The 13892-nt window shown below is 39.2% G+C and overlaps 1 protein-coding gene across 5 annotated transcripts in view; it reads right to left on the bottom strand.

The window, feature by feature from the left end:
• PRUNE2 (prune homolog 2 with BCH domain) overlaps positions 1–13892 on the bottom strand; it is a 257435-nt gene that overhangs the window by 200984 nt on the left and 42559 nt on the right. For all 5 annotated transcript variants that reach the window (XM_055311153.1, XM_055311154.1, XM_055311155.1 and 2 more), the window contains exons 2-4: positions 9116–9220; positions 5755–5957; positions 3566–3729 (exon numbers count right to left, since the gene is read on the bottom strand). In XM_055311153.1, the coding sequence (XP_055167128.1) occupies positions 3566–3729; positions 5755–5957; positions 9116–9220 (472 nt within the window). The remainder of the gene's footprint in view (positions 1–3565; positions 3730–5754; positions 5958–9115; positions 9221–13892) is intronic.

Here is a 13892-nt window from a genome sequence, read left to right as displayed (position 1 = left end):
CAGACTCCTAACTACAGAGAAAAAACTGATAGTTACTGGGGGTAGGGGAATGAGCAATGGGGGAAGTAGGCGATGGGGATTCGGCAGTGCGCCTGTCGTGATGAGCACCGGGTTGTATGGAAGGGGTGAATCATGATATGGTACACCTGAAACTAATATTACGCTATATGGTAAGTAATTGGAATTTAAATAAAAACTTTAAAAAAAAGAATCGTATAAGGAAAAAAAAATTGTCCCAGGATGAAGTTCGATGGCACTAGAGTGCTTAGAAGTTGAGTAGAGAAGAAGGAGCTGACCAAGCAAGACTAAGGAAGAGTAGCCCCAAACTCTTGCACATTAAGAAACACAACGAAAATGACCATTTTCCCCCAGCATAGCAGGCTAAGGAGCATACTGCAGGTCCTCTCCAGGGACTGAGGGGATCAATGGCCCACTTGAAATCCATTTACAGCACACTAGTGTGCCCCAGCATGATGTGTTCTAGGATATGCCCATGGGAATGAAAGGCAAAGAACAATCAAATTGATTAAGTACTTTGTTCATAGTAAAGTTGGGAGGGAGGGGATTTTGGTACAAAATTTATAATAATATTTCCTCCAAAGAAGCTAATTAGGATACTTTTAAAGATTCTTCTGTCTCAGCCATAAATATTCAGTCTCACGACATCAGGAAACAGACATTTCTCACAAAACTCTTTGTGGCAAAGGTGTGCATAGAAATTTTACACTCCTTCAAGATCTAGAAAAATGCATAAACACATGCTAGAAATGCGTGTCAAATCAATGATTATTTTGAGCACCCCAAAATATGAAATAACATCATAGCTGTTTATACAGAAAACTCTTTGGACAGGTAACTATATATGTTATGAAAACAAAGAATGTTAAAATTATTTATAGGTGCATCAAAAGCCTTCCCCCATAGGTTTTGTGTTAATACATGATCGGAAAACTGAAATCTGACTTTGAGTTTAGTGAATATTGCAAAATTCAACTTGATTCCTTTCTGATACCTACTAAAGATTTAAAAAACTGACCTGTTGTGCTTCTTATTCTGAACTTCTGGGTTTTCTCTCTCTCTCTCTTTTAAGATTTTATTTATTTATTCATGAGAGACACAGAGAGAGGCAGAGACATAGGCAGAGAGAGAGGCAGACTCCCCATAGGAGCCGGATATGGGATTCAATCCCAGGACCCCAGGACCCCAGGACCCCAGGATCCCAGGACCCCAGGATCACGACCTGAGCCAAAAGGCAGATGCTCAACCACTGACCCACCCAGGTGCCCTGAGTTTCTTCTTTAAAGGCAAATTTCCTGAATCCCCATCCTTTAATTTCTTCTTGGCAAAACTGTTCAGTGATGTCCACCACCCCTCCACGTATGTATACACACATACGCATGCACACATGCATACTTTGGCCAAGGGTCTCCAGAGACTTCTTTCTACTCTACTAAGCCACCTTCCAGGCTTAGTGACTCTGGACTCTCTCTCATGACAGTTTCTGTATCTGCAGTCTTTGCATGCAGAAGCACTTCGTCCTCTTACATCCCAATGTGCAAGCAGCAAAGAGGTGGTGTCCTGATTCTGCCAACTTCCTATAGGATGCCACTTCAAGCCCAACCTTATGAAAAACCTCCAATGATAAGAAATAACAAGGTTCTTGGTAGCTCTGCTAACCAAAGCCAACATAACTCATAAAACGGTCTGCATCCTTTCTAATTCCCTAAACCTGAATATCACCATTATCATCATAATCATCAACAACAAAATCATACCTTTGTACCAATGTATCACAGTTTGATCTGATTTTACTATTCACGGAAAAGCAGGATGATGAGCAATTTATGGACTACCTTTCTTTCCTGCTAAATAATACGTGTCTTTTTTTTTAAACAATAAACCAAGCTTCTTAGTTTGTGAGAAATTTAAACAAAATGCTCTCTAGTGTTTGCCTGCACTGCACATTTGCAGTGCCCAACAGTTTCCCTCTTGGCTGAGATCCCCAATTACCTTTATTTTCCTTCTGCTCTGTCATAGAGATAAATGACCATATTTACTTGGTTTAGTTGAGGGCACAGTTTCCCAGAGAGCATTTTTACAGATGTCCATTGCCAGAAAAATACTTAAAACAGGTTTACTGGGGTCACTGGTTCTGAAATATTCACAAGAACTACATAACTTTGGATATTTTCCTCTCTGCATTGTGTAAGAGACAGAGGGAGCAAAGGAAAGTGTCCTCAGACGAGTGGTGTCAACATACTCTTGGTCTTCTTTTTTAAAAAAATTCTTTCAGTCTGTTAATCACTGCTTTTTGTTTTTACTTTCTTGTGTTAAATACTTCTGAGAAAAACTCACATATACCATGTTCAAGATGGAAGAGAAAGAGAAGAAAGAAAGAAAGAAAGAAAGAAAGAAAGAAAGAAAGAAAGAAAGAAAGAAAAGCTTTATACAACACCCAGAGCCATCCTACATGAGACGATACTGAATTTTTGTGATAATTTTGTGCCACCAAAGTCAACTAACAATTTCCAGGTTAGAAACCCCTTTTGGGGGGGTCCGTGGGTGGCTCAGTGGTTTAGCGCCAACTTCGGCCCAGGGCGTGACCCCGGGGTCCCGGGATCGAGTCCTGCCTCGGGCTCCCTGCATGGAGCCCGCTTCTCCCTCTGCCCGGGTCTCTACCTCTCTCTCTCTCTCTCTTTCTATGAATAAATAAGTAAAAAAATCTAAAAAAAAGAATTCTTACACTTTATTTAGGGATCCCTGGGTGGCGCAGTGGTTTAGCGCCTGCCTTTGGCCCAGGGAGCGATCCTGGAGATCCGGGATCGAATCCCATGTCGGGCTCCCGGTGCATGGAGCCTGCTTCTCCCTCTGCCTGTGTCTCTGCCTCTCTCTCTCTCACTGTGTGCCTATCATAAATAAACAAAAAATTAAAAAAAGAGAAATATACATAAAAAAAAGAAACCCCTTTTGAAAGTGGTAGGTTCCATGGATGGAAATGAAAAATATTCAAAGGGTAATTGATGGCAATGTGCTGGGAACCCAAAGCTGAGTCAGGATGGGAGACTGTTACTAGAGTGGGGCCAACGAGGTGATAGGTGACTATAAAAGCCCAGACACAAAATCATCAACATGACAAGTGTTTATTTTGCCATCCAAGCAGTGTTCCACAAGCCAAACATATACAAATAGCAGGAGATATTTCAATATGAGAACATGGATTCTGGCCCTGAGTCACACTGCTGTGGGGCAAGCATCACCTCTGGAAGCTGCTGGAAGGCCAGAGGAGCTATCCTCGCTCCCCAACAGAGGTACAGCAATTCCATTTAAAACTCCTGTCTAGTGAAACAGCAAAGATCCTTCATGCCTATTTTTAAATGCACATTTTTAATATTCAGTATAATGCTACTCTTTAACAAACTCTTTACTCCCTGCTTCTCTGATGAAGCTTCCCGTGGTCTTTAAAGGGGTTGTTAACCCAAGAATGGATCACACTCATTCTGCATGAGCAAGTCGAGAAACACTCCATTAAGCCTTCCAGTATTTAATAGAAAGAGCCATCTCTCACCTCTGAGGAGATGAGCCAGCTGCTCAGTGATGAGCTCAGGAGCCTCCTGGAGAATCTCTTTCACCACAAGGGAAGAGGAAGACTCTCCGAACTCAAGCCCACCATCGCTTTGCTCCACTGGATTAATGACTTTGACAACCGCTGATTCTAAACTGTTGTCCTCACTGTAAAGCAAATGGAAGAGAGGAAGACAAAGAGATATGGCACATTTTCTTACTTACTAGAAGTGTCTAATCTCTACCCCCGCACAAATGACTTCCTCTCAACAGCCAAAAATGTGAGTAAGCTCACATGACTCAGAAGAGAAGACCCTTATTCTATGCGTCTTCACATCCCATTTCAGCAAATTTACTCCCCAAGAATCTTAGTAGGTAGCCCCTCACACCTCAGCACTTCTATCTCTTGTTTTGCCATTGGACAATAATAATAGTAACAATAATTAATAATAGCTAACATTTATTGAGCTTCCACTACAGGCTAGACACTATTTTCAGGCCAGATGGAATATCACCACATCTTATACTATAAAGTGACCCTACAAAATGGGTTCTAGTAAAACTTCCATCTTAAAAATGGGGAAACAGAGGCACAAAGAGGCTAAGAAATTTGTCTAAGGTCACAAAGCTTGTAAGCAGACCAGCCTGTGTCTAAACTCTGATCATCCAGTTCCAGAGCGTGCACTCAGTCCCACTACTGGAGAAAAACTACTACAGGCTCATTTCCTTTCACGATCACCCTTCATACTTCAGATAAGTTGGTTTTATGAGAGGCAGAAAGATGTGAATAAGACTGATGTTGGAAAAAAAAAAAAGACTGACATTGGTCTTTCCAACTGACAGAAACAAATCATGGCAATGAAGGAAATAAAGATCTCAATTTATTTTTGGAAAGCATTCTGTTTCATAAACAGTCCTAAAGCTAGAGTTCATAGAGTCAGTCCTAAAACCAGCTAAGGTTTTTCAATTTAACTGGGAACAAAACTCTTCCAAAGATTCTGACCAATACACACATTTCATAGTTCATGCCTTTGACTTCCTGCACTACTTGCATTGGTTGGTTTGAAAGAGTTAACACATAAATTTAGTCAAGCAGGTAATCATCCTGAGCACTGATAATTGAAGTCGGTCAAATTAACTCCCAGTAACTCTCAGCTAGTTGTCAACAATTGATTAATACATATTCAAAAGAATTTATTTATCAAACAGCATGGGGATGAAAACAGCTCCACGCAAGCAGACTATTTTCAAAGCTCTTTATGACAAATGAATTGCATGATTGGCATTATCATGTATTCATACCTGAATATGCTTTCTAAAAAGGGTTAAGTAAAACAATTAGATAACTGTACAAGTTTTTCTTTCATGTGTAGTAGCATCAGTATCCATTGGTTAATGACCTAAACTATTAACAAATTGGCAAAGTGTGCAAAAAAAATTATTGTCTCAAACTAGAGGAGTTTAACTGGTGACTCTTCATTCTTTAGCACCAGAGAGTTTATCAAAAGAGCATTTTGTGAGGGGCTAGAAAGTCCTTGAAGGCAGATATTTTGTCTCATTCCTCTTTATGTAAACCTAGATTCTTGCACCAGTTAGCAACTCCTGCATACTTACTGAAGGAGGCAGAAGATTCAAGTTTAATCCAAACTGCATGTGGTACCTTTGATAAGTTATTTGCAACGGACTTCTTGTCCATAAAATAACAAATCTGAGCTACCTGAACTTTAAAAATCCATCCTGCTCTTATGGTATAAATTGCTATGAATGAATGAGCCAATGATACAGATGACTTTCACAACTGATCTCTATGATTTTTCATTTTAACACTGAGGCTTCTTTCTTCAGAACCCTTCAGTTTTATTTGGTGTTTAAGTTTTCATTACATATTTACAGCATCAATACATAGGACTGTTGTGTTGCTATAATAAGCTGTTCGAAATGGTTCAAAATTATAATTTTGGTCACTGTCTACAAAATCTTTCCATTCGAAATGTCATATTTGAAATATAAAAGTCAAAACAGAGGACTGGCAAAGCCCAAATTTCGCAGTAAGAGAAGAAAAAAAATATTCTTTTTCCTCAGATGTCCTCTGCCTTTAATGCATCTCCCTAAACCACAAAAATCCTGAACAAGGTGATACTTTTCCCTGAAGAGCCTTTGGTTAAAGGATCAAAGCTCCCTTCGGAGCCTTACCTTGCCAGCACGTTGCTGCCAACAAGTGTTATAGATAACTTCCCTTCATCATTTAGCTGATGCAGATTAATTTCATCTCGGAATATATGGAATGATTCAGAGATATTTAGCTCTTCTAAAATAAACCGTGTCTCGGCGAAGTAACTGAATTCAGTTCTTGGTATGTTCAGTACTGGCAAACAGAGAACTCCGGGTGGGCTGACCTATCAAGAAAAAAGTGGACTGAAATTACTGACAGCAGAAGGAGCACAATTCCATTTGTTTCAAGCCCAAGGGCAATGTAAAAGGAACAAAAGTCTTTTGGCCTCACTAACCCATATGACATGCAGAATCAGCTTGTCCTGAACCTAATTAGCAGAGCTACAGGTAAATGACCCTTAATATTTTTTTAACCTCTGGTTACTACTCTACATGAAACTTCCCATGCCTTATTTGAAATATATTTCGTCTCATTTCAATGCTTCCACAATAAAAAAAAATACACACACATTCTCTTCAGGGATACGCATTCATATGTCTTTATAGAATTGGCAGAAAATTAGAATGATTGCAGCAGGTGAGGACTGCAGTGACACAGAAGGGCCTATTTTTCCCATCTACATGGGATGTCTGCCATTCAGCTCCAGCCGATGGTTTAGACATGAAAATTTCAGTTCCAGAATAGGTGAATCTTTCAATTACTCAAGGAAAGCTGGAAATCTAGATTTGAGGCTGTTACTGGTGATGTTTATTACCACTTATTTTTTTAAGTTGAACATACTATGCATGTTAACAAAAACTCATTTATGAGCCAGATTTGGCCCATAAACTACCAGATTGTGATCTCTATTAATTTCTTATTTTTTAAAAATCATTATTAACAAACCTGTTATTAAAAAATTGTGGTAAGGAGGATAAACCGGAAAGAGGTAGGAGTTGAAGAATTTCAGATTCACAAGAATATACTTATTCGTCTATAAGAATTTTTTTTTAAAGGTGCTTTTAAAAATCACTGAGTGAAACGTAATAAGCCCCAAATATCACTGAGAGAAGGTAGGGTTTGGTAACACCAAATTTTTGCATAAAGTGAACGGACACTGTCCTTACATCATCACTAGCTCTGTCAAAGCATAGTGCTTATTCCACAATTTTAATATCTTGGTCATCTATCTCACTTCCTTGCCTTTAGAAGCCCGGGATTTGGGGCACCTGAGTGGTTCTATGTTAAGCATCTTCCTTCAGCTCAGGTCATGATCCCAGAGTCCTGGGATCAAGCCGAGTCAGGCTCCCTGCTCAGAGGGGAGTCTGCTTCTCCCTCTGCCTCTTCCCCCCTTCCCTGCTCATGCTTTCTCTCTTTATCTCTCTCTCTCCCAAATAAGTAAATAAAATCTTTTTGTAAAAAAAAAAAAAAAAAAAAAAAAGAAGGAAAGGATTTTTGTCTTTTTGATTCACGTAGGATTCTTATTGCATAGAACTGTCCGGTGCATAGTAGGCTTTTAATACTTATTTGTCAAGTAAAGTAAACAAATCACCCTCTGCTCTAGTATACAAAAGGCAAAGCCATTCCAACAATGTCTTTTCTCTTACCTATCAGGCTAATCCTGAATCACAATTGTGCAATAACAATTAGAAATTTATGTATGGCAATTATTTTTCCTAATTCACTAAGTTACATCTAACTCCCGATATTGAAACTTGAGTCAAGTGCATGTGACCTGAAGCTCTCCTGGGGTAGGACCTGTTCTGAGGTTAGGATTGCAACTAGGCTCTAGCCACAGCCTCTGCTGTGTGACTTGGAGAAAGCATTTTCCTTTTAGAAACTCAGTTTAACCCATCTGTAGAATGGGGCTAACCTATCAGAGTGAAAAGTATTTAAATGGAGTCATACATGTGAAGTTGCAAAGCTCTGCCTTTATTATATGTGTTAATTTTCTCAGAGACAGTCATCCCATTCTCAGAAAAAAAATTAAAATGGAATGCAGACCTCTGGTAGAGGGCAGCACCTGGTAAATTAAGAGGGAGGCCCAGAAATATAACAAATTCCAGTAAGTGACCCTTCCCTTCGGTAATTCCATGTTTGTCCCTATGCTGAATGGAGAGCCTTGGAAGGAGAGAAGAGATCACACATCTCTTTATCCATTTTATCTATCACAACTACTTTCCCACTCCTTTGGTCACATGTTATATTTATTGAAGACACTGAAGTTGGTGGTGGATGGTGTTATTATATAATTTCCTTAAGAGTCCATGCCACTATATGTGTAAAAACAAGTCTGGTTCCCTTAATTCTATGTTCTTGAGACATGCAACAATTTTTTTTCCCTAGGAGTCAAGAAGTCAAGCTAATTGGATTAAGCATTTAAAATATGCATGTCGACACAGGCACATTTGTCTCCTTATACCAATTAATCTCCCTTGCAAAATTCAACAAATTTTAAGATAAATTTGATATACAACCCATATGTGGAGATCAGAATATTTTACCTGGCATTTTTGTCAGCTACTGCCCTAAGCCATCCTTGCCACCCACAGCTCATTCTGGAAGATTGGGTTTCATGTGAATATAAATCACTCTAGATCAGCTATGCATACTCTCAGAGCCAAGGATCCAAACAAAATTGGAATAAAATAAGTCAGACTCCGGAAAATTAAAAATTCTGTGAAATTGGGAATAGCACCAAGACACTCATATTGTGCTTTTTTAGATTTTGAGGTGACGCATTATCATGGGCTGGTGAATTTTATGAAATGGAGATTTTAAAACTATTTATTAAAAGGTCTTTCCACCCCTGTAGGGATGTTATAGGCTTCATAGATACAAAGATTCTCATTCAAGGGAGATTATCATTAACTGAGAATGACCTTGCTGTACAAAGTCAGGGCTAAAAGGCAAGAACAGAATAGAGATATGACATGTAATACCTCTATTGCTGAAAATTCTAGCCAATATGCTCTGTATTTCATGTAATGCTCACACACACATTTTTCTACCCCCAATGGCAAGACTAACCAACAAGGATGATAAAGGAAAATAAGAAATTCTGATCCTTATTTTTGTTAGTTCTCTGAATTCCCACAGAAGTAAACAACTATCATATATTCTTAAATTTTTTTTATTTGAAAGCATTGATCTTACTGAAATAATGTTTCACAAAGAAAATAGATAAGAAATAACTAGACAATGTCTAGCATACAGTAGGTGACCAATAAATATTTGTTGTTTAATGGATTATAATACATTTATTCTCTGCAACGATAAATCAAGAACATGAAAAGTGAATAGGTTTTAAGTGAATAGGTTCCTCGTTTTTACAGAAAATATTTGTTCTTGTGAGTTACATCATAATTCAAATATAAAAAGCATCACCTTCTTTCCCCTCACCTTGTCTAGAAAGTAAGCATATGTGAAGGCTGAAATGAGAGAATCCAAGTCACACGATTTATGTCCAATAACCACATGGACCTTCTCCAGGCGTTTGCTTCGATTCTGAAACAAATTCAAACAAAACATCACCATTTAACATGCAACAGATCAATATAAAAAGACATCTTCCAATCTTCTTTCAAAAGAATGCCTTAGCTATATGCATACACAATTGCAGAAATTCATAAATTTATCATGAAGTTTTACATGGGGACACAAAATTGCAGAACATGTTTAATATTCAGAAATGCTCAAATTCTAGTGCATCATCAGGCACAGAAAATTGTGGGTTGTGAATTCACAACCTTAGGAGCTTCCCAAGGTGACATGTGCAAGTGGCTTCCAAATGCAGAGGATAGGAAGAGACAAAAGAGGGAGAACTCTCCATATGGGTAGGTGGTAGTTTAATAAACAAGGAAACTTGCAAGGCTTGTCTTGGGCATGTGAAAGATGGATGGATCTTCACACCCAACTGCCAGAATCTTTAAAATTTAGATAGTCACATGTGGTCTCAATATCACATTACTCTCTCAAGGCTGTGTCCTTGAAACAACTCCCACTGTGGGAATGGTGGACAGAGTGTGCATTCCAAGGACAGGGTAGAGGGCAAGGAGCTTCCAATCACCTGGGTCTAGCTCATGAGTCAGCCAATAGTCATGTCCTCTACATGACCTCTTCCAACAAAAATGTGGTCTTATTAAGATTTTTACAGCCTAACTTGATATGAATTGTGTCTCTGAATCATAATTTGTTAAGATTTTACTTATTTATTTGAGAGAGAGAAGAGAGAGGGAGAGCACAGAGGGAGAGGGAGAAGCAGATTCTCCACTGACCAGAGAGCCAGACATGGAACTCTATACCTGGACCTCGAGATCATGACCTGAGCTAAAGGCAGATGCTTAACCGACTGAGTCACTCAGGTGACCTTGGGTCATAGTTTTTTAGTAAAAGATTATTTTGGTCCAAAGGGAAAATCCGTAGTATAGTAGTCCACCTTTATCTGCAGGAGATACGTTCCAAGACCCCAAGCGGATGGCAAAACTGCTAATAATATTGAACCCCAGATATACTCTGTTTTTCCCTATACATACATACCTATGTAAAATTTATAAGCTAGGCATAGTAAGAAGTTAACAATAATAACTAATAAAAAATAGAACAATTATAGCAACATACTGTAATAAAACATATATAAATGTAAGTCTCTCTTTCTCTCTCAAAATATCTTATTACACCGTGCTCATCCTTCTTGTGATGATGTGAGATGATGAAATGCCTAGGTGATGAAATGAAGTGAGGTGAATGACACAGGCACTGTGACATAGCATTAGGCTACTATTGACCTTCTGACAATTGTGAGAGGAGGATCATCTGCTTCCAGACCACGGTTGACTGTGGGTAATAGAAGCCATGGAAAATAAAACCATGATAAAGGAGAACTACTGTAGTCTATGTCATTTCCTTAAATAAGATGTTCTCTTTTTTTTTAAGATTTTATTTATCTATTTTGAGGGAGGGGTGGAGAGAATGCACCAGTGGGGGGATGAGCAGAGGGGAGGGAAAGAGAGAATCTCAAGCAGATTCCACACTGAGCATGGAGCTGAACACGGGGCTCAATTCCATGACCCTGAGATCCATGACCTGAGCAAAAATCAAGAGTTAGACCAACCGAGCCACCCAGGCGCCCCTAAGATGTTCTTAATTTGAGAGGCATAGTGACTTTTTCATATGTCCTTGGTGTACAACACACAATTTGGTAGTGATTTATTTTTTCCTGCCATATTTTGGGTGACAAGATATGTTCTCTCTGCATTATATTCTATAGTTTAGCAAATGAAAGTGGTAACATTTTTCCTCCCCCCATGGAAAGGGATGTGATTAGTGTTATTGCTCTAAAATTATAAATCATTGCTATTAAAAAGTGTACATGGTCACCTCTTTGGAAGACATACTGTTTTCTTTCCTGGTGTAACTCAATAGTTACTTAAAATTCCTTTATAGAAGGCTGAATTCCTCGTAAAATACTTTGGAAACGCCAAAGAAGCAATCGCTTCCAGAAAGTTCCACAGCAAAGCTGTCCAATAATGATAACTAAGTAATCTAAATTAACTTCTTTATAGTATGTCAGAGATGGCACATATGTGTACTTCCCCCACTTTTTACCCTTTAACCTCTCTATTTAGGCCTGACTAGAAAGCCTACTCAATTGCAATATTGCTCAGAAGCTCTATAAAAAAAATTACACTTTTCATGACAATTCCCAAAAAGCAGCTTACTATTTTTTCTACAGAACAAAGGGAAACATTACTTAGTGACCTACTAGGTATTTTACAAATGAATCTATGAAGTTGTTGTTGGCATGGAACTACTGATGTCAGAGTCAGAAACAAGTTTTAAACAATCAGGTTGTGACCTGAGAAACAGAAAAAAGTAAATCTTGAAGGAGGTTAAGAGAATATCAATAAAAAGACTGAGATCAGGATCAATACTGCAGATGAGTCATCTGTGATATTGCCAAATTAAAAAAAAACACGTATTTTTTCAAATATATACTGAGATAATGATCTTTAGCCAAACAACATGACTTGAAAGTATGATATAAACTCTCTGAATGTAATTACAACTCCCTGCCCCTCATCACCAAACAACTTTAACCACCCGTCTTCGCCTTCCTTCTTCTCCCAGCCTCCTTCACTTAACTTCATAAATTTATAGCTGGCTAATTTGTACCCCTGGGGGTTCTAGTCTAGGCCCAGTTCTCATCTGAAAGCTGGGCGGCTTCCCCTATGCAAGACTGTCAGATATTCTAGAGGTACCTAAAGAAATTTACGTAAATGGAATTAAACTCCATTACAACACAAACAAATGCATTAGGAAATCATATTACTGTAGAAAGCTGTTCTTCCGAGAAGCTTGAAGGTCTAAGTAGACATTACCTCATTTCTCCTCTCAGATCTTGTAAGGCAGACAGTAAGAAGATTAACAATACTTTTTTGCAGGTCAGTGGATTCCATGATGAGGCCAGGACCATTACCAGACCCCATGACCCAGTCCAGGAAGCCCTCTCCCCTGCCCTGCACCAACCACTCCACAATGTCATAATAACTTCAGCATCTATAAAATGAGTGAGCACGGGGATCGAGGGAGAAAAGAGAATGTTAAACATGCATCCTAAATATAGCAAGACTTAAAACATTTATAGCATCAAAATTACCCCAAAGCTGACCCCTCTGCTGTCTTGTCTAAGTTGGACAATTCCTAGGCACAGCATTTTGTCCAACACTCAACTTGCATGCAAGACGTGTGGGAAATAAGGCTTATGTGTCAATTCATTTTCAAGTCCAAGCCAATTATTACTTAAAAAAAAAGAAAGAAAGAAGCTAAATAAAATTGTGAACCCAAAGCATGGTAGACCAATTCTCACAACTCAAGGATCTTTCAACTTTGTGATTTATTCATTCTTGTCCATTTAAAGGTCATCTTACAGGTCAGGCTATAGGAGATCCTGGTACAAAATCTTGAGGGTTGCCTCTCTTTTCATGTTCTCCTGTTTCTCCTCTGACCTTCCCTTCTTCCCACATGTCAACCTCCCTCATACTCGTGCCCTCTTTAAGTGCCATTTGCTCCTATCTGCTACCTGCACTCAATGCCCCAAGATCCAGGCTCCAACTATCTTTCCCCCACCACCCACCTCCATCAAAATGTGTCATCCTGGGGATGCCTGGGTGGCTCAGTGGTTAAGCATCTGCCTTTGGCTCAGGGTGTGATCCCAGGGTTCTAGGATTGGGTCCTACATTGGACTCCTTGCAGGGAGCCTGCTTTTCCTTCTGCCTCTGTCTCTGCCTATCTCTCTGTCTCTCATGAATAAATAAATAAAATCTCTTAAAAAAATGTGTCATCCTGGTGTCCATGCTATCAGGGACCAATCTGCTTCTCTACAAGCAATTCTATACTTTCATTTTAAACAGACCTTCCAGAGATTATTCCACAGTCCAAAAAGATGATCAGAAATTTCAAGTTGGCTGAAAATGTACCAGACAAAAGAGACATCAGAAGAGGTAATTTTGATGCCTGCCAATAAGCCTTAAAAGTGATAGGCTTAGGGGAACCTGGGGTACCTCATTCTTGATTTTGGCTCAGGTCATGATCTCAGGGTCCTGAGGTCAAGCCCCGTGTTGGGCTCTGCACTCAGCATGCAGTCTGCTTGGGATTCCCCCTCTTCCCTCTTCCCCTCTCCTTGCTCATCCTATCTCTTGTAAAATAAATAAATAAAATCTTTACCAAATAAAGAGTGATAGGCCCAGCCTCAAAAAATCTCAGATCTTCCTAAGTGCCTAAATCCTACAAAAAAACACTAAGATATAATTAAAGTGTAGCAAAAGTTAGATTTTATCACAACCATGTTCAGAAAGACTTCTGCCTGCTTAGAGGAATAAAACATGAGATTAGTTATGTAAACTCAATCAGTAGGTGAGCTCAAGGAATGTGTAGGGTTTGGCTTTTCACATTGAGGGGTCAATAACCAGAGAACACTGGCTCCACTTTCAAGTTTCCCACCACAAATGACCTTGGAAGTGGGAACAGAACAAGCACAGAGGTCAAGTTCTGACAATAAAGTCTGGGAACTGATTTCAGTTGTCCGAGGATGGTAACGGGGGGTGGGGTCCTTCTGATGCCTGGTCTATTCTGTGATAGTGGTCCCATCTACAGGGCCAGTAGTGAAATATGGAACTGA

This window comes from Nyctereutes procyonoides, unplaced genomic scaffold (genome assembly GCF_905146905.1).
Source record: "Nyctereutes procyonoides isolate TBG_1078 unplaced genomic scaffold, NYPRO_anot_genome, whole genome shotgun sequence".
Taxonomy (NCBI): domain Eukaryota; kingdom Metazoa; phylum Chordata; class Mammalia; order Carnivora; family Canidae; genus Nyctereutes; species Nyctereutes procyonoides.
The sequence above is the reverse complement of the archived record's forward strand: the minus strand, read 5'-3'. Positions and strand labels throughout refer to the sequence as shown.